At 38.2% G+C, this 21,643-nt stretch overlaps 2 protein-coding genes across 2 annotated transcripts; one reads left to right on the top strand and one right to left on the bottom strand.

The window, feature by feature from the left end:
- Positions 1-1,072: 1,072 nt before the first annotated feature.
- LOC131776206 (uncharacterized) lies at positions 1,073-8,577 on the top strand. Its single transcript, XM_059092376.2, has 11 exons — positions 1,073-1,335; positions 1,847-2,866; positions 3,401-3,487; positions 3,674-3,752; positions 4,285-4,331; positions 5,000-5,108; positions 5,238-5,323; positions 6,055-6,165; positions 6,664-6,707; positions 7,042-7,157; positions 7,630-8,577. The coding sequence occupies exons 1-11, from the start codon at positions 1,285-1,287 to the stop codon at positions 7,698-7,700; spliced, it is 1,821 nt and encodes a 606-aa protein (XP_058948359.2). The 5' UTR covers positions 1,073-1,284; the 3' UTR covers positions 7,701-8,577.
- On the bottom strand, positions 8,532-20,085 carry LOC131776205 (glutamate receptor ionotropic, NMDA 1-like). Its single transcript, XM_059092375.2, has 6 exons — positions 19,501-20,085; positions 14,747-15,339; positions 12,476-13,460; positions 11,465-11,634; positions 10,588-10,788; positions 8,532-9,727 (listed from the first exon to the last, which is right to left on the bottom strand). The coding sequence occupies exons 1-6, from the start codon at positions 19,918-19,920 to the stop codon at positions 9,310-9,312; spliced, it is 2,787 nt and encodes a 928-aa protein (XP_058948358.1). The 5' UTR covers positions 19,921-20,085; the 3' UTR covers positions 8,532-9,309.
- Positions 20,086-21,643: the final 1,558 nt, after the last annotated feature.

The following is a 21,643-nucleotide window of genomic DNA, read 5'->3' as shown; positions in this document are numbered from 1 at the left end:
ATTAGCTTTGACGAGGGGAACGTCACGTGATATAAGGTTATATAAACAGAACCATGGCACAAGGTGTGCTCAAGGGATGTTGGTATTGTTTGTTGGTCTTTTATTCCAAACGGTAACGAAATGATCAAATTACTCTTAATTTGTCATTAGTTACCTCTATCTGATATATTCACAGCTATAGTCTTAAAAAGTGTTCTCCGCCGAGTTTCAGAGGGTTTCTTGGCGAACGAATTCGATACCAGGTTATCTCTTCTTCACGCCCCCTGAAGCGAGAGAGGTGAAAGGAGATACACTGGGAACAGGGGTAACGCCATAACTCCCATGAGTGACCAAGACTGAATTTCTCCTTATAATATTAATACAATATGAAGCAGACAATTGACGAGAATAAAGAAAAATGTCAACTAGGGGATTTTATTTGATCCAGTACCAAATTCTCTAGACTATCATCACGAGAACTATATGGCAGACAGTAAGGAGAATTACCAATGAAATCTTGGGAGTTAAGGGGTTAAGCAAAAGCACTGAGGTTCTAATCTGTCCTTACCTCCTCCCCGCTCCCCCCTCCCATTCCTTTCCCCACCCCCCCTTACGGCTAATTTAAAACAACCGCCGGCACTCCCATTTGAGAAGCTTCAGTGGAACTCTCGCCGAACGCCTGTGTCTAAGCCGTAGACAACGACTATTAAGAGGTGAATGTAGTTCGAGTGCACTTTCGCTTAAACCAAACGAGTACAGCATCCAAAGCTGACATAATTGAGAAAATCGGCCGAAAAATTGATCATCAGAGCACCAAGAGGACTGAGAAGTAATGAATTTTACAGAACTTATTTATTTGATTAAGATTATTTGCTCGACCAAAAGAGACATTTATTAGCTCCGTGACTTTACATTTTCAACCAGGGGCTGTTTTGTTCGCAACTGGAAATGAACTTTTGAGTTTGTTGACCCTGCTTGCTCATTCGACAGGACAGGTAGAGAGATGACGCACCTTGCTTTAGCGCCCGCGATCAATGAGGGCGTTGATAATACATTCTGATTATGCGCCATATTTGGCGGCTGATTTCGAAAATGGCCGCTACGATTTCCCCTATAAATATATGGATACATGCTGTTTGAAGACCTTTTGCGTCCATTCGCGGAGATATATATCCATTACCATATCTTTACATCCCCAGATAGAGAGGCCATGATATAAGGCAGCAATAAAAGCGAAATAAACTCACCAACTGGGGAAGTGAACGACACATCATCTGCTGCGACTATCATAGAGAGAGAGTTCGCATGTCGTCTTTGTTTTCCATCGGTGAGGACGAGCTGGACCTCGATGATGAGGTGAGACTTATATGTGCGATTTTTTTAATTATCCACGCAAATAAATTTCTGCGTAATATAAGGCATGCGGATACTCTTTAAGCTGTTTCTAGAGAAGATCAGAACTAAGACAAAATTATCATTTCCATAACGTTGCATTACCAAGTCAAAATAAGAAGAAAAATAGCCAAATTATCTCCTGATAGAACTGCAAAATCGTTTGATTCGGGATTGAGACGAATACTAGGCCTGTGAGGGAATAGTTGTCTGGGAAAAGGTTAAGATCCATTTAGTAGGAAGTATAATTATACATGTCCGACAAGTAGATATAATCAACCTTGCTATCTAAAAAGAGCAAGGTACAATGAAGGTTTTGATTGATTGACTGATTGAGGGACTGAGGGATTCAATAATTTTCTGCTTTAGTAGGAATTTAAAGAATAAATGTTCTTCTGCAGTCAGAGAGTACTTGGATATAATGTACGATTTCCTTACATGTTCATTAGGGCCTTTTTTTTCCTTTTAATTTTAGGATTGTTTGTTAGCAGTATGCAAGGGAGAGAGCACTGTGGACTCTATTGCAGATAATTCTAAGAAAAATACAAATTCAAACCAAAACCAGCCATTTACAAATACAAAAGCACTCTTGAGGACAAAAGAAGTGGAGAATTTCAATAATTACTACTCACGGAGGCCATTTGAATCTCTCAATAACCGAGACAATTTTGATAGAGTTGTTGAGAAGAACACACATGTAACTTCCATAGAACGATTTCGCAAAGGTGCATCTTTTACAGACACAGCAGACTGTCAAGGGAATATTGCTGCTGCAGTGGGTAATGGATGTACTGAACCCTTGGCAAAGAGATTTGCAATACAACCAATTTCAGTGTCTAAAACTCTGTCTGAAAATAGAACCAGCTTGTCACATTCAATTAATGCACCAGCAGCCCAGAACATTTGCAGTTCCTCCACATTCCTGCACCATGCCGCATTGAGAGATTCTTGTAATTTTGGACAGCAAAACTTTGGGTCTAATTCAGCATTGCTTGAAACTGGTAAAAGAAAGGATCTTTCTCATAATAACTCTTCCAAGTGTAATCTTGCCTCAAGCTTCTCTACCAAGAAAGGAATTCCTGGAGATAACCAGGGTTCTTTGAACAGTCTTGGAAAAGTACCATTTCATGGTGGAAATGTTACAAATTCTGTTACCAGTACTTCTGCTTTACAGCAGAGATGGTCCCCAAGAAGCTCACCTGTAATGAATTATGAAACAAAGGGTTTTCCTAAGCAAGTGAACAGAACAAACTCACCATTGTGCAACCAGTCTGTAGGGAACATGTCCTTCAGCCTCAACAAAGACATGATAGGGAATAAAGCCCCTGAAACTCCTCAGATGCGCAGAACTTTGGAAGTTGCAGGCCTTAGTACACCACGCACTCACCAAACTATTACACCAGCTGTAGGCAAGACAGATGCAAGAACTCCATTTAGTGGCAAAACCCCACAGGCACGAAAATTTCCAGGACCTGCTGGGCTTCTACCAAAACTGGTAACTAAAATCAAGAGATTTAACTCAAATTGGGTTAATGTAATAGCCCATTTCTGAATTTCTGTTAGCCTTATTTTCAAAGCCAGTCCATGTGCATCTTTCATATGATTATAAATTTTCATTCACATGCAAATTACACTCATTTTCTTACAAATGGTTGAGCATTAGGCCTTGTTTTGAAGAAGTGGTTAAAGGTACTTCAGAGATAAGCTAGGCATTTATTTTTACATGTAGATGGATGATAGGTGAAACTAGTAAAATTCTGCTTGAAGGTCTGAGGAGTTGACAGTATTTGAAATTATTTCAATATTTGTTTGTCTTCTGATATCCTTATTGTTGCCTGAAGGTAATGCTTAAAGGTTGTCATGGTGACATGACTGCTCCCAGAGACTTCTCAGGGACCCTTCCCATTTCATCTGTCAGGGATGAGTTAAAAAGAACTCATGTCTACCAGTATTAACATACCAGTACACTGTATTTATATTGTATGTACCAGTAATATTATAGTAACAAAAATGTTTATTTTGTTTACAGAGTCCAGGTCAAAATCTGGATGATTCATCTGTTGTCTCACCACTTCCTTCCATGAGAAAAAAGTCTCCAACTGAAAACAAAGTGCAAGTAAGTTAATATTAGCCTGATATTTACAATGGACCTTTCAAGCTTTATGTGCATGAAGTAAAAGTGTGCCATAAATGTACATTTTAAAGTGGCCATGTGTCATACCAACACTACTAGGGTGTTATTTTGTTCTGTAACATCCAGCATATTATCTTTTTTTAACTTATTCATTTTTTACCTTTAAAGGCTTCTCAGTCAAATACCTTAGAAGATGAAGATTTTAATCATGATCCATGGACTTTCATGCACCAGGAATTTATAAAAAGTAAGTATTACCAGTGTTTAAAAAAAGATATACATTATGTACAAGTACTTGTATTGTAGATAATTAAAAGGTACTCTGTGCCTTTAATTTTGCATTTGTCAACTTTCTGTGGCATTGGGTCAATACCTCTGATGTCCTGCTCATTCCAAACTATAATCATCCTTGATAATTTGGTTTTATCAGAATTAAGTTGATAGTGTAAATTGGCCACTGTAACAAGCTTCTAAAGCTCATGTTTCAAGCATTAGCCCTTTGTCAGAGCAAGTAGAGGAATTGTGGCTTTTGTGTTTTACACATTGTTTTTGCTGGGAACTTGGTAACATGAAAAAACTTAACAGTGAAAGTTGACTTGTATAAGGCTGGACAGGTTGACATGAACCAGTACAGAAAAAGCTGTCTGGCTCTGTACTTGTGTGGATTTGTTTACTTTTTCAAACATTTTCAAACATTTTCCAAAAACATCAACTCTAATTGTGGACTTGAAACATAAGAAAATATGATGCATTTTTTTTTATCAATTTCTCCATCACAGATGTTCCAATGGCAATGAGATACACCATTATCAAGGTTTATACTGAGGTATGTTTTATCTATTTAGTGTAGTACATTCATATCTACACTAACATTAAACAGGAAACAAAAGAAAGACTAATTGCATAGGCACCAGAGTTGTGTTTAAGTATGTTGACAGGTGTCAAGAATTAACATGTAATCCTGGAAAAACTTACAGTTCATGTCACTGAAAAAGTTCATGTTTAACTTTCTAAATTGGGTGGTAAATGGGTTGAACTAAGGATTATATATTTTGGTCCGATTACTGTTTTTTTTAAGGGAAGAAGAACATTTAAAAGAGTGTGAAAAACCTTTAATCGCTAGATACACAACTTATGTAACTTATTCTAAACTAAGTAACATAAGTAGCTGAATATTTTATACTACTAGTTACATAACATTGGTAATATAAGGTGATCACAATAAATTCTTTACAAGTTAACAACACATAATAGACACTAAGTTCAGGTCCTTTTTACAATCAACACCACACTAATCTTTAAGCTGCTCTATAGTTCGGAAAAGAAACGTTGTCAGTGACAAAGATGGTCCTTGTTACTCAATCAGTTAATCACACATGGTCTTGACAAAGATGATGACTTCTGCGTAAGTTGTGAAAATGACCTGAACATTGTTACAAACAATATAACTTCCTGCAACTACAGTACCCTGAATGGTTAACTAATCTCTTTCAGGCAATTCAACAAAGACTTCATCATGGCAAAGTGCCCTGCCTCTGTGCTCTGGTCAAGGCATTTTCATTGACGGAAGCAGATGCTAGTGTTTTGCTTAAAGATCCCACAGGTAGCACGCAGCCATGTTCATGAATTGGATTTTTATGTTCCTCATTGTCTTTAGAGCATTTTTAAATCCGGGGTTGATATCATTCCAGGGAGCTATTGTGTGTAAATTATACTTCTATTAACTTTTCAGGTGAGATTCATGGCACTCTACATCGAAAAGTTCTTGAAAATTACCAGACTGAACTGGCGCCTGGTGCAGGCCTAATACTCAAACATGTGAGTATCAAAATAATCACCAGGGTACCTGGTACTTTATTAACACTTTAACTCCCAAGATCTGATCCATAATTCTCCCTACTAGCTTCTAAACATTTCCTTGTAATATAGTTGAGAGAATTTGGTGTTAGATCAAGATGAAAACTTCTATTTGGTAAGTTTGAGTATTCTCATTACCTGTTCACTGGATAATGTATGGATGTTATTGGGAGAAGTTCCATGTTAATCACTTCAGGAGTTAAAGGGTTAACAAATCTGGATACATATCTGGATGATGTTATGATAAATTAGCAATTGTGACTTTGTCAACCCTACCCCCCTCTCCCTTTCCCCCCTTCCCTCCTTCCCCACCCCCTCCCCAGGTGTAAGACAGAGTGCAAGCCAGCAAGCCATTTATGTCCCACATCACTGACATTCCTTCATGTACCTACTTGCAGCCGACACCTACATTAGGGTAAACAGCTTATGAACCCTTTAACTCCCATTACTAATCAAGACAGAATTTCTCCTTCCAATATCAATACAATATGAAGCAGGCAAGTGATGAGAATAAAGAGTCCACAAGTGCTTTCTTTCAATTTCTTTTCAAAACTCTTTTTTTTCAAAATTTGAGTTGCCAAACTCAGGGAGTGGTTCATCTGCAAATGCAGCTTATCTGCCATTGTTTGCTGTGTTCCTTGTAGCTTTATTAACTATGGTCTAATGTGATGTTTTTATTCCCTGGTGTACAGGTGTCTGTGTTCAGTCCTGCCCCCAGGAAGCATTATCTCAACATAACTCCAGGCAATATTTTACAGATCTACCCACCTGACCCTCAGTTCATCAGTAACAGCCAAGCTCTGGTTAGTACAAACAACAAAGGAGAGATGAAATCTTATAACAGGGTAATTTAGTTTTATCAACTGAGTTCATAACGTAAATTGGCCGCCGTAAAGAGTTTCAAAGCTGACGTTACGAGCGTTAACCCTTACCAATCGCTCTGACCAAGGGCTAACGCTCGAAATGTCAGCTTAAAATCTCTTTACGGTGGCCAATTTACGTTATTAACTCAGTTAATAATACTAAAAGTTACCCTGTTACACTCTCCATATTCATTGAAATCTTATAACTTTTATTTAAGTTCGCAATGACAGTTCTTCCCAAGCTTCTGCTCAGTTGGAAAGTTATTTGCATGATTATAGTAAAGTGGAAATGTAGTTACTACCTTCATAATGATTCTAACAGCGACAAAAAAAATTATCCTTTAGGTGTTGAGTGCAGTACGCTGTGCATATATGCAAAGTTTAGATTTACTGTAATATTAGGGATGTTATTGTACTAATTATTAAAACCTTGTTTAGGCCTCTCAGTGCACGCAGAAAGAGAACAAACAAGATCAACAAAGGTAAATGATTTTTAGGAAACCACAAGCTAAAAAGCTGTAAACGCTGTTATAATCCTTCCACTCATTTAGGTCCCCCCTCTGATAAGCATCCTCGTGCGGAATTTTAAGCTCCAGTCGCGCCTGCCCTCGACTACAAAATTGTTGACACGTTGATCTTTTCAACCCCCTTATTTGGTACATTTAAAGTATTTTTGAAACTGATACTTAATGACACAACTACTCAGTTTTTTTTTTCGTTCTTTTTTAGAGCGATTGCGCTTGTTAAATTTTTAGCACCCATTTGAGGGTCTGCAACGTAGACTAGACGCCCTTTACAATTAAAATTTTTTGACAGGGTTGTCATAGAAGATGAGAATATCAGCGAAAAAGAGGAATGTGGTTCTAGTGAATTGGTGAATACCTCAGAAGAACAGACGACTGTAACTACAGAGCACGAATGGTTTCAGCAAGGTGAATCAATTTTTACATGTTGACAAAACAAAACAAAACAAAAAAAGCAAACATTAAAAGAGGAACAAAGTGTCCCAGGGAGCAAGTTCCTAGGACCCTGACCAAGAATCTTGTATTAGAATTTCACCAAAGTTCTACGAAATTGCTCTTTGAGAGAATGGCCATGCCCTTTGTTGACTGGAGTGTCGCGATGTCTTAGCTGAATGATCTAAGGGAAGAACTACATTATTTAAGTCTCGTTTTCTGAACTGTCACCGTTGACAGATGTACCACATATGTAAACATGTTTGAAAAATATTTTTGGTCCGAGGGCGAAAAAAACAAAATTAAAACTTTTGGTCATATTGTTTATGAAGGTTTCAATAGCTCCTTCGTCTGTACCATTTAAAAATGAATTTCTTCTATATGGTCTTTTTGTGGCCTGTTCATTTTACTGGTGCTTTAATTTTGTTCGTTTGTTTGTTTGTTTTAGATTGCATGGATGACCTTTTGGAAGGCCTTGACGATGACGAAGACTTTCTTGACGAGGCATTGCTCTTGTAGAAGTAAGACCTGAAGTTGTGCAGCAGAGGTACACAGCTGTATCGTTTTATCTTGTAAGGTGAAATGGTTGAAAATTGTCTCAAAAAGCCGGGGAAAATTTCCAGTGTCGTAACTTATATAACTTGTATAAGAGTTACAAGAGGCTGAGAAATGGGAACAGGATTAACCCTAACTCAGCAAGTGAATGGCGTTAAAGGGTATAGTATGATGTGTAAGAGGTTGTGATAGTTCGTTAGTCAGAAATACCTCTAAGAGCTTACTGTATACCAACTCGATGTAAAGATCACGCCAATATTATCGGCCAGCGGTTTTCTCTGGTCTAATTTCTAAGAAACAATCACGTGTTCTCCTAACGTCTCTTTCTCAACGAGGTGAAAGTTATGCTTTCCCGTTCGGTTATTCCTCAAACATTAGACAACTCCCGAGTTCTATAACCCTCACTTTTGAAATGAGGCTTGAAGCAAAACCTTTCTTTTGAAAATGATCTCGATCTCTCGAAAATGATCTGTTAACTGTCCGCGAATGAATGCCGAAGACCTTCACCGTAAAAATACTTTTACGTAAGCCATGTCATACGTGAAAAATAAGAATGTTATTGAGTGTAGGTATCCAGAATGATGAATTAGAAATAAAAAAATCCAAAGAGGAAGTATTATTTGGAACAGAGGTTTGAAAACGTTTAAGAGATGAGGACTTAACAGGAAGTAAACCTTGTATTATTTGTTGTACCATAATTTAACCTTTGTGAATAAAGGAATCTAGGAAGAGAAAGGAGGCTGAGTGTTGCTAGTGAGCCTTTGTCTTTCTGAGCCAGGAAGTCTCTTCCAATCCTTGACGGTATTTAAATAGAAATTTATTTTAACCAAAGCAGAAACGATTCTAAATATATTTCTTTAATAACAGTTATTGTAAAAGCATCCTATGTGTCATTCGAGTAAGCAGTTGATTGAAAGGACATTTCCTTTAATGGTTTTTCACTTTACGAAAATATTGCCATCGCCTCGTGTTATGGAAGAAGGAAACTTGTAAGGCTGTATTAAGATTCGAAGCCAATTTGCGATGTGTATGTTTTTGAAATCGAAAACTTTAGTCGTGCAGAGAGAATGAAACTGGTTGAAACGTTAGAAAGAGGTTTGTTTGGACTTTGACGCTCAGCAGAATAAATAAACAAACTTATACAAAAACCCAAGGTAGTTTAAGACTTTGATATTCAGCATTAATATTCAATAGACGTATTGGTTTCAAGTATTTACTTTAAATTCTTATTGGCTCTTGTTTAATTAAGTTACCCTTGTTGTGATTGTTCGTGATGATTACTTTAGTTTTGCCATATTTTATGACTCTCAGTCGAAAACTGCTGTACTCTTCTGAGCGCAGTTGTTCAAAGAGTGGATAACGCTATCCAATGGAAACGTTCTACGCTATCCACTGAATAGAGATTTATCTACTCGATAGCCCCATGCATCCTTCAAACAACCGGGATCTGGTAGTTTGTTGTCGAATGTAGGTATGATTTTGAAACTTCCTTCTTAGTATGGAAAAGTGGCTTATCATCTTGAGAAAACTAATACACAAATTTCACTATTTTAATAACTAACTCTTTCAACTGCTAAACAGAAGTCGTGGCGGTACCATTTTCCCCTGCCTCTTCATATTTCCTTTTTATAGATTTAGGATTATACAAAGTCTTTAACATTAAGTTACTTCTCCTCCTGTTACGGAGGTAGTCTGATATATCCGGGAATTCTGCCTCGTCCTTGTTCGTATTGAAGTCCAGTAACTTCCTTTTAACTGCGCCCGAGTACTTTCGCGTGCCTTTCTCGTGGAAATTGTCACCTTTCATGTCTTGGTAAATGAAACCTGCTGCGAAGAGTCTGTTCTCGAGGGAAAGAAAAAGTATGGCGACCAGCGCCAGGGAAGCACCAAGAAAGAAAACGCCGCTCAACGAGTAAACGTTCAGTCTTTGGTGATGTTCTTCGCTTCTGTCCTCGCCTGAAGAAACCCATTTCTTGTAGAGTTCGCTCGGCCTGTGAATAGGGACAAAATTAGGCTTTTCGCGCTGTGATTGGCCTACTTGAACACTCGCGCCACGCTTTTGACCAATGAGATTCAAGCCCAAACTAATCACCGCTTGTGATTGGTTTTAAGCGGCTCAATCACATGCGTTCCCGCGTTTTCTGTACGTTGCGTTTGTTTCGTTTGCCTTTCATGGGGTTGTTTTATTTCCTTTGTTCTGGTCGACAATTTTTTTTTACTTTTGTGACGGCTTACAGAGAAATTTTTACACCGAAGGTGTGTTCTTTCGCGACAGGAGTCTCAACCCTTAACCCTTAAGAATGACCAGCATCCAATTTCTCTACACACATTACCACTACTGAATCAAACATTGAGGTTATGAGAAAATAGAAAATGAACACCCAGTCAAGAAGCTCTTGATTGTTAAACAAATTCTCGTTTTCAATACCATACGAAATGTATACTAAACAGTGAGGGGAATATGCATACTGATGTTAGGGTGTAAAGAGTAGTAAAGAAAGCCGTTGTGAACATAGCCTACTTCTTGGTAAAGGGAACAGAACCTTGGTAAATGTCGATACCTTTCATACGAAAATATTTTTAGTTCATTCCCAGAAAGTGCAATGCTAAGAAAACCGTGCATCGCCAAATTCATGAAACATTGCGAATAATCCAATGTGTTAAACATCATTCGAAATTTCCAAGCCAGCTAGTTTTCTCAGAATCCCAGTTTGATGTCATTGAAGTCTTCCTGAGATTTTTCGCAATCTAGTCAGCATTTAGGATGTGGCCTTTTTTAATGTCAATATATACTTATTTTGTGATATTCATTCAAAGTCGATCGACTGCTCGGGCATTTCCTACTACTTACACGTTTTCAGCTTTCATCCTGTTGATGACCAAGTCAAATTTCGGTTTCCATGGAGAATTTTTCTTAAACGCGTAAGAATATCCACTCTCAGCGAAAGGCTTGGCAGCTCCAACAACCTGTAATCGAGGATATGACGGAGATTTCTGTTTTGCCACTTCGTAGTCTAAGGACAAAACCTCACTGATAAAAATGTCCAATTTCCTGAGGAAGAAACATTGCGTCAGTTGATAATTACTGAAGGAGTCGCGAGTGAATGGTGAGCGTGCTGCATTTTGAGTTAAAAGGACTGGGTCTGAGCTCAGGCTGTGTGATTGTGTTGCGTTCTTAAGTGAGGTGCTCTACTCTCGTTATGCGTCTCCACCCGGGTGTGTAGCCGGAAGGGAGGGAAGGGCTACTCATCTGTTCGCCACCACCCTACCCGGGAGAAATAGCAAAGTTACTTCTTTCTCCACGCTGTGTAAATTTCACAGCCTTTTATTGGGATAAGGGGGGGGGGGGGAGGTGGGGAGGGGGCATACATTACGTAGCATCGAAAAGAACGGCTACGAAGACGACTTCGGCTACGCGGGTTTTTTCATTGGGCCCATTCGTTCAAAGGCTGGATAAAGCTTTCCAACGGATAAGTCGCTATCGAGCGGATACGAGTAAACAAAATGTTTTCCACTATCCACCGGATAGAGATTTTTCCAGCGGATAGCCGCTGATAGCATTTCCATCCTTCTAAAAGACCGAACCTGGAATACCTCACAAAATAACCAAGCTTTCTTCCACTTGCCTTTGTCGCCTCTTTAGATGCGTTAACCTTAAGCGGTGTCGTTTTAAGCACAAGTGAGACATTTTGACGAGGCTATCATAGAACAGGAAAAACATGTCAAACCTGTTTCGAACTCGTTCCACTCCATCTGTGAAGTTATTAACCAAGTGATTCTTATCACGCATGCGTCTGAACATGGATTGCATGATGGGGTCTTCGTTTAGTTCAAAGTAGGAATCCACGTAGCTGGACTTCACGACCCCGTATGTAATCTTCGAATCTGGATCTGTGATCTGAAGAGAAATCCAAAAGCTACTTCAATTCAGGTTTTAGCGTAAAGGAAATGAATTAGCCATATTCAAAGAGGTCCGGAAAGAGTGAAAGTCATCCTTCAATGTCGTGGTTTTGATGTAAGATGGCGTAACCTGGGATGTTTTACAAGTACTTCCGGGCAATACTTTCACGTCACAATGTTAAATGCGCTCTAAGATAGTTAAGGTTTTTTCAATCGCAGGAAAGAACGGGATTCAAGCCCACGCCTCACAGAGGAAAGGAGACAGATTTTTTTACATGAAAATAGCTGTGAGAAGCGCTGTTCTTTGACGGGCATGTTTGTGCCTCTTTTTCATTTTGAAAAGGCAGTTTGCACGTAAAAAAGCCCCTCACTTTCAAAATGGGGTCAAGAGAGAAACCGTCTCAGTGAAAATAAAGTTTATTTCCACGAGAATGAAATGTTTCTCATGTCGAGGCTTTGCTCAAAACAGTGTCGTAACACAAATTCTTCTAGTTATTAATACCACAATTTTTCGTGTATTCTTTGAAAATTATATGAAAATATCCTAGTTATTTCATTTGATAATTTTTTGTACCTTTTAGATTACCGTAGAAACACCAAAATCTCTTAGAGACACCCTTAACTAGAGCTGAGTTTGCCAGCAACTCTAAAATGGGTCCAGTGACCTCTTTGTCATACTTTTATTGCAGTCACGTATCTAAGTTCATCTTCCTGCAAAGCTGATAAAAGATCAGTGCATGCGGTTCAGAGCCACCTTAATTAAATGACCCTTGAGATTCAACATGGATAAACATGTCTCATACCCTTTTAAACTAATGTAGGCTGTCCCGGATGCTCACCTTTGGATCACGGATCCCGGTGACTTCGGGTTTGGTGTCATCAGATAACAGATGAGCTGTCAGGTTAGCCGTGTATGACGTCACGCACATCAGTGCAAAAATCGCCAGAAACACTGCCATGGCCCGCGCACTCAAACTACGCGGCCTGGAGTCCACAAACTGGTTATCAAAACAAACTCCCCAGCAGTACCACATGCTCTCACTGAGGTCAAACCCATTGTGGTTTCTAGCTCGAAACGACTTACGATGTCCGTAAGGGCTCAAACGGTCCGTGAACCACAGAAGACCCAGGTAGAAATTCACAACTCCTATCATGCCCATCCACAAATAAATTGTGAAAGGTCGGAAAAACGAAAAGTCGAGATCCTCCACCTTTTGCTCTCCTACGAGCACGAGCAGAGCGAGACCTGCGTGCGTCCAGCGTAAAGAGAAATCGATTACCTCCGAACGTGCTTCGTTGGTCATGAGATCGATGGCGATGTCTGCTTTTCCTTCCAAGACGTCTCGTACAACACCGTTCCACGTGCCCGCTGAGGAATTTTTGGCACCGTAGTTTCCATCGCGAACAAAATATATCAGTGGTTCAAACTGAAGTTCTGTCTTAACGTAGCGAAGCACGTCGATTGCCAGTCCATAACAGCAATATCTGGTAAAATTTTGCGAATTCTCAGTGTACTTTTTGCACTCTAATCCTTGATAGCATCCTTCGCTCTCGTCGAAGTCCGCTTTCATAGTTAACGGAGGATATTCTACGACTGCAGCTAGAAGCCGAGGAATTTCTCCGATTTTTTTATCAGGCGTTTCCTGATCTAATTCATGTAATTGCAATGTTAATCCTTTGCTTGTCCATATTCCTATTTGTACCCAGCCTTCGTCCTGCTTGTAAGGTGTTTGTAGATACAGAATTTCGTAAGAAGGATGAACATTTTTAGTTTTGTGCTCCATCTGGTTTGAGTCGCGTGAGTTAACACTCGCCTCGAGTAATCTAAACACAGATTTCACGACAATTAAGAAGTTAGTGATGACTGCGTCAGGTTCAAAAGAAACTGCTCAAGTTAAAAAGTATTTCAACAATTGAAGTTGTATCAGTGGAAAATTGTTTTAGATTAATGTCAGTATTTGAGCAACTGCGTACCTACCCCTCCCCTAGCTCAACATTAGCCCCACCTTGTAACAGTTGACTGTTGTTGAGTTAGTGGAGGAGTAGGTTCTCAGATACTGAAATTGAGCCGATGTTTTTACATTAGCTTTTGAAACCATGTTACTCTACATGTCTGCAATGCAAAGCCTCCGATTAACAAACCATGGATTGTCTCGGTCATTGAAGGTACGCGATTGTTTATTAAGCGAATTTCAGTTGGGTTTCGAGAGTAATCAGAGAAGGCTTCGGTTTTGCTTCACTTCGCAGAGTGATTAACCCAAAAATCTCGAGCCAGCCTCTCGCCGTATCAACACTTAGACCTATCGCGTCATGTTCACTCTCCTGTTTTCCCGCGCTTCAGGCAGCTTGCGTGTTTTTCACTTTGAATCCTAATTGGCTCCTGGTGATATTTTCCTTTTTCCTGATTGGCTATGGTTTTGGTTTTGCAAATTTCAATCAAAATACCGTTTAATAAGAAAGGCAAATGGACAGAGGGATGTTCCATGATAATACCACGAGGTGTTACATGCAGTGCACAGCAGTCAGGTTTAGTTTGACCCTTAGAACCCTAAGAGTGACCAGCATCTAATTTATCCTTACAATATCACCCCTGAATCACTCATTAAGGTCACGAGAATGATATGAATGATTAACAACCAAGGAAGCTCTTGACTATTGGAGAAATTTCTCCTTTCCAGTACCTAAGGAATTGGGATCAATATTAGTATCTAGGCAACTGCCCACCTACCCCTCCCCTAACCCAACAACAGTCAATTGATAATAAGTTAGGGTTAATGTTGGGGTAGGTGGGCAGTTGCCCAGATACTGATATTGATCCAGGAATTGTATAGAGAAACGTATAGCAAACATGCCTACTGATGTTAGGGTGTAAAGGGTTATTACTGTTAGAAATGCTCTTGATTAAACATACGAGTCATGGATAACCTGGAAAGTGTTCGAACTCAACACTATCGTCATCGGATCCTTGAAAGATTGAATTTGAGTGAGGGTAAAGGAAAGATATGGAGGTGATCACTCATAATCAAGTCGAGTTGCTCCTGCATCTGTCAAACTTTCCTATTCTCAGCGACAGTCCCCCTGCCCTTAATGAAGATGTATCTTTCTCTTACTTGTGCAATTCCATGCCCTTTTCCCATGCGATGGAACTGTAACAGTCTAAAGGCGTCCGCAAATACTGGTGTACCTCTGTGTCGTTCATTGATTCAAACGTTCTCTGAATAACTGACAAGCTATGGATTAGTTGAGTTCTGTCGAACTTTTCTTCGCTTTGAGAAAATCGACGAGTTCTTATAACGTAAATAAAACTGGGTAAAGTGTAAAAGCCTAGTATATTTTCAAGTGACCTTTCAGAGATTATCCATAACATTTCATCGTTGATGAGACGAAAATCTTTTGCGATCCAGAGAATAAAATGCGCTAGCTTTGAGTCGCAGTAGAGGTAAACAGCGTGAGCTGTGCTAGATTTTATCTTTAGTAAATGCTTGATTATTTCTCCCTCTTCGACATTAGGTGATCCAAGGTTGATAATAGTGATATCTGCAAAGTCATTTTCGTGGTAATGTTGAAGAGCCAGCCCGTACGACATATCATCACTGACTATTACATACGCTCGTCTCCTCCAAGCAAATTTAAGGAAATCGAGGAATACTGTAAACTGTAAGACCTCGGATGGAACGTTACGGACAAGTGTGCCGAAGTATTCCTGTAAATAACGAAGAACGCATTATTAAAAAACAGAACATAACAGCGCAGCTGTAGCGTGTTCGCTCGTAAGCGGAGCCACCTACTCAAGGAATTAAAGTAACGCAACTCACTAAGATAGTCGTCACGTGATAGCTTAGGGTCCGTATGCGCCAAAAAAAGATTTCGGAAATCTGGAGAAGACTATGGCTCTTGAATATTAAATGATCAAGATCGATTTCTAAAATAAATGGATCGGTTTCTTCTCACTCGCAGATTTCAATTGTGATTCTCGTTACCATGCGCCATACACCTCTCGTGATGTTATTTCGGAGAATTTGGTACTGGATTGATAATCCCCTAATTGGTATTTTTTTTTATTTTTCTCATCACTTGTCTTCTTGTTATTGTATTGATACTGTAAAGAGAAATTCTGACTTGATCACTGTTGGAATAAAAAGGGTTGGGCAAAATTGAAAAAAAGATAAGTTCATTACACGGGATATTTTTACAGTTTTCCGTCAATAGGCATCGTGTCCAACGTATTATAAGAGCTTCACTCTTAGCAAAAACTCGTCAAAATCATCGTTTTCTAGGTACCACATTAATCTCACATGATTCAAAAGTATCTAGCAATTATCATAAATTGGTTTTTAGATACGTCGATCTATTTTAAGAACACTACTGTACTGTCTATTCACGCGTACTTCTCACCATTATGCATCTAATTGCATTGTTTTTGTAAGCTCTTCGGTCGCCTTAAGGCCTGAATCATTACGCTTAGTCAAGTTGGCTTGGAAATATAAGCCGTTTGTGGCACATAATTTCGAATCAGTGTTGCGGTAGGCTAAGACTCAATCGCTCAGTATTCACATTCTGCTTTTCTGGCTAAATTTTAGCCTGTAGCCTTTTTGATATCGCCAAACAGCGAAAGCTCCCTGAAAGTATGTATTTTGTATTTATCGTGACCTTGACTCTTGTTGAATACCAATTTACAAACAATGCCATATCAAACTAAATATTTTATAATTTTTTATGAATTTTTTCCAAAAACCATTATGTCGTGCGCGTCCTTTTTTAATAATATCGCTGGATCAACGCTATTTTTTCAATTATAGCTTTTTCGGCCAGCAGAGCGCTTTGAATGTAATCATGACTTTCTAGCGTTTGGAGCTGAAAAAGTCAGAATTGTATTTTAGGTAAAGTTTGGCATCATGTCAAGCAAACGCAGAAGTTTCAAAATGCATTTTTGCATCAACTAATATATATATTTTCTGATGAGAAGCTTTCGAAAGCCTTTTTTTACACGCAAGGTAGAGGTTCGTATTTTTCTTGTTCTAAATAACAATGTGCCAATTTCCCTCCGTAGCGATAAAAGTGAGAAAAATAACTGAATGTATAGATCTTGTTTGAATTTCCTTGAGCCTCGAGGGCAGTAGCACTTTGGATTGATTCCGCTTTTAAACAGTCGCTATATTTCCATATGTCTACTGAGCCGATAATACACGACTACATGGTGCTCCATTAGCATGCATCACGTAGAGAAAGTCGCACATTTACTCGAACGGAAAACAGCGAGAATTTTTTTTGTGGAGCAATAGAGCCAAAATATCTGCATTTGTTGTCAAAAGGATTTTTTCTGTCGGTGTCGGAACTGTTAGGGTAACGAAAAAAGATTAAAAATGGTCGTTCGCTTCAGCAGCAAACGCGGCTCTATATATTAACGTCCGTCCTCCATAATCGGGTTTTTTCCTGAAAACGAAGCTGATGATAAGGTTACAGCAAAACGTCTAAACGCTATCAGGTCTCTCTTCTTGTATGAAAGCTATAGATCAAGTCAATTTTTTGTTTTGTTCTTTCATGCGTCTTATAAAGAAATTTTTCCTCGAAAAGACAGACCTCTTTTGAAAAATTATTTGCTAATATATCTGGAGGAAATATGTCATTGTTTTCTTGTAAATTTCCTAAAATTAAAGTCTTTATTTTTGGTTGGTGGAGTACGATTAAAAAAGATTGTTCTCCTTCCTGTGTGGGCATTGAAACAGGAACATCTTGGCAAGCTATTGCAAATACTTCGCGCTCAACTTATTAACATTCGTCCACGCACGTAGATAATGCAAAACCACAGCAAATAGGATGAAAGGTTTCTTAAACTGTTTCTTAAAGGTTTCTTAAACCTGTCCGCCATTTTTAAGAACCGTTTCACTGAACCACCCTTTAATTGAAAGCGGATTGTCTCTCATCCTGTTACTAAAATATGCGTGATGCCTTTAAGTCAGTTCCTTTGGCACCAAGAGTCACTGTTGATCCGATAGTTTTGAATTATTTTTTGGTTAGCCAAGAAAATGATATTCACATTTTTATAGAGTCATACCTGTTCCCTTGATCACAATCATGCACCCCTTTTCTTCATCTCTTTTTTTCTGTTAAACTTATATCTCGCCTCTATTTAACGCTTTGTGTGTAAACACTTTTCAAGGACAAACGAAAAATGGGATTTAATTGATCTCTTATAAATTCGGAAAAAATATGGAATTACAATATATGACTTGTTCCGTGCTCCATTCTCTTGCGTTAAAGTTACATTGCGTGATCGTGATTTTGCGCGGAGGATACCAAATTTTTTTAGTCGAATATGATAGAAGTAATGTAAATTACGTTGTAATTAATAGCAGTGATAAATTGACACACGACACGATTTGAAAACTAACCGTCAGTAAAATTCGTGAGTGACGCAAATAGATCAAAACAAAAGCAAACACAGCAATTGTCTTGCACGCCTTGAATTAAAATGAAACTGCATGTGCTGACTTTGAATGTGAGCGTGGATTTATTGTTTACATAAAAATTGGAAAACATGGCAAAAGGATCTCAAAGCTCTATATATAAATTTACTTTGAAATGGGAGAACTTTGATCGTCAAACTAAAGTACGGCAATGAAAAACTGACGGTTCGTTTTGTTAAAAGAAATTGAATCAGATCAAGAATTTGTCCTCAGGTCTAAAGTTTTTGTAAAGTTTAGTAGGAAGGTTTCTTCAAAGCTGTACATGAATGCTACAAGAGCGATGTGATAAACTAAGCTCGCAAAATGTAAATGTTCTCTTGTATACAAACTGCAATTTACTGTATTTATTTCATTTGTTTCATTTGTTTTCATTTTGTTTATTTCTGTATTTGTATACAGACTGTATTTTACCTTCACGTAATGTCTTACGTGAAGATATAAAATGACTGAAGTTTCTTAAGTGGTAATCATGATTCTGATTATTGAAGTAGAAAGTAGCATACAGTACTAACCATTAAACACGATAAATGAACTAGCCACTTATATGCTCCGTGAAACTTTTTTTCCTCAGTATAAAACTAAAGAAATGGCGTTTCAGCAAATGCGATTTAAAAGGTTCTACCGGATGTGAGCGATAAAAATCAGACAGGATGTGTTGTAGTATAATCACACGTAAATTTCGAAAGGGCACTCAATGAAATATGCAATCTCTTTTTGCGGCTTTGTATTTAATCGCATTAACAGTCTGTGGTAGAGTCAACACCGGTAAAATCTTACTGTTGTGGTAAACTGCACGTCCAAACAAAGTTTCTGTGTAGGAGTCAAGAGCTTTTACGGTTTAAAATTTGACTTTAAATTAGAAGTTAGCAATTGCTATAAAAAGGGGGCAGCTTTGTTTCTATGGTCACGATCGATTTTCTGTAGGCAATTTTCCTTTGTTCAATTCGTTAAAATGCGTGTTGTGGTGCTTACGGATGTCATGAAAGCTGTAAATATGCGACCAAAATGTGTTTTTTTTTTTTTAGACGCTGAAAAAATAAATTATTCCCCATATTTTATCCAACGTAATTTTTGGTTCCATCGGCAAAGATGTATTTTAACGTCAGATGTTTTAGCGGTAAAGAAGGTTGAACCGTTCTTTTAGTTAGAGATAATGATGAATATAAAACATTTTGACAGAATCTGCGAGAAAAATCATATCTGATCGGATTGTTTGTTTTTCCGGAACTAATTCTGACTTTTCGTCTGTCCTCAGAGACATGATTCTTCAGAAACGTCAGATTATTTTTCAAGGAAATTATCAAAATGATGAGTGAAGTAAAGGATAACGTTATAGTGAGCGAAAAGAAAATAGTCAAAATTTTCAACTTAAAACGACAGGATAATGATTTTCCTACCTTGTCCGACAGCAGGGGCTCTCTACTAACACTTTCTATGGCCGGTATTTTAAAAAAGGAAGCCAAGTGTCCCACAAACTGCGTGAGCTCCAGGTTTCGCGTCTGCAACACAATCACTGAGATGTTGTTTTGTACAATATCGACGCAAAATCTTCTCGAAATATCCTCAAACGGTAGCCCATTTAGCTGAATCGTTTGTGTTTCGAGGGAGATTTTCGTCAAGGTTGTGTTGTGATAGAAGTCAGCCAGTTCCTGCGTGTAATTTCCAAACGATGTTTCGCTGTGTAAAATTCGATCCAAAAAAATTCCAACTTTCACATTTGTGAGATGCTTCCTTCCCTCCGCCAGTAGAAACAGAGTAAATGTGCAGTAAAGTAAATAAATTCTCCTGGAAATTTCCTTGAGTTTGATAAACTGCATCGGGATAGGCTTTTGAGCAGCGCTGTCTTAGATAGAGCTAGCCTGAAGATCTCGCTTCAACTTAGCGCATGCTCAAACAACTTCGTCGTTTTCTTTCAAATTCTGAGTGCATTTTGAGTCTATACCTGTCACTCAGAAAATGTGCGTAGGATCCGCATTGACAAAAGTAAAACTTCCGCTGGAACGGCCTGAAAGAAAACAAAATTTGACGAAAAACAGAATCAACAAAAATTTTGTACGCAAACAGGGTAGAATCTTCCTAATCGTTTTTCTCAAAAGGGTTTGCTGTTAAGTCATAAACATGAATTGCAGAATATACACAAATCAGCTATGAATCTGAAGCTAAGAAAAAAAAATGAAACTTGCAGAAGGACTTAGGCGACTATGATAAACAAAAAAATAAAATACGGCTTTTATCTACCTTGTCAGTTGTTTAGACCTCGAGTTACCGACTGAAAGCTGAGAAGAAGTGATTATCACAGCGATATCATAGGGAACCAAGCGAAGACAATGAAAAATTCATTTGGAAGGCTTGAAAGTCAATCGGACAGTTTTTTAAAATTGAAACAGAACAAACATTGCAAATTAAATTCGGCACGTGCAAAAACATTATTTCGGCTCCCTCTTTGGCAGAGAGAAATATTACTCTTTGATTGAGATCTCCACATTTTTCTTTGTTCATAGCATTTGAACTTTAATTCGAAATTAGCTGAAGCGGGCATGCAAATATTAGACACCAAGGTTACCGAAAGATCTCGAGTTTGGTGAAACCTTATTGTATGTGCACGGAATCAGTGAGCACAGCGCTGGTCTATGGCCAGTATTTACCCATACCCGCGTTCACCTTAGATAGATGATAGCAATTACGGTTCTATCCAAGAGTAGGAAGCTAACGAAAATAGCTTGTAGACCTGCTTTTTTTTACCTTGTGGCAATTAAACCACAATGCCTTAAAAGGCCTTAAAAGAAAAGCATCTCCAATTTCGTGTCAAAATTGTGAAAATAATAAAACAGTGTCAATAGATTCATTTTACTCCAGTTTTCAAAATTTTCCTGCTGGGTGAAATGACTATTTATACAGAATCCTTGTGTCGCAACAGCACGAATCTTCAGCATATCTTCATCTCTGCAGGCATTGCAGTTTTACAGAGACATTAAAGCTCAACGCAGTTTATGCGAGTTTTGATTAATTACAATAAACTGTATCTGTAGACATATTTCACAAGTCGGCTCTTAATTTCCTACCACTAGAAATCTTGATTTTAAATACTTTAAGTTCATCTATTTGAAGTACTTTTTTTTGTCAAAAAATACGTTAATGCAAAAAAAATATATATGTTTAACAATATACATTTCACTTTTGTCATTATTTGTAATGTTTCTTTGTGAATTGCCCGTGGCAAATTATTAATATGTTTCTTAAATTTTCAGAAGCAATTTAATGGGCAGAAAATTTGTAAAATTGAACTCGATATTAAAAGATTAAAATTATGTTTGAAGCAAATCGGTTCAAATGGAAGGAGAAAGAACTTCTAGTTTAAATGAAAATGCAAACCTAGTTTATGTTTTACCGAGATGAATCGCCGATGATAGTCAAATTTAAAATATGCACGCATCAGAGAAATAGCTTTCCTGCGGTTTGTGGTCTCAGCTGCCTAATTTAAAATCACGATTTGACAAAGAACTGGTTTCTTTATTTTTTCATTCTTTGTTGAAGTTAGAG

Source organism: Pocillopora verrucosa, chromosome 10 (assembly GCF_036669915.1).
Source record: "Pocillopora verrucosa isolate sample1 chromosome 10, ASM3666991v2, whole genome shotgun sequence".
Taxonomy (NCBI): domain Eukaryota; kingdom Metazoa; phylum Cnidaria; class Anthozoa; order Scleractinia; family Pocilloporidae; genus Pocillopora; species Pocillopora verrucosa.
Note: the sequence above shows the minus strand (reverse complement) of the source record. Positions and strands in the feature narration are given on the sequence as shown.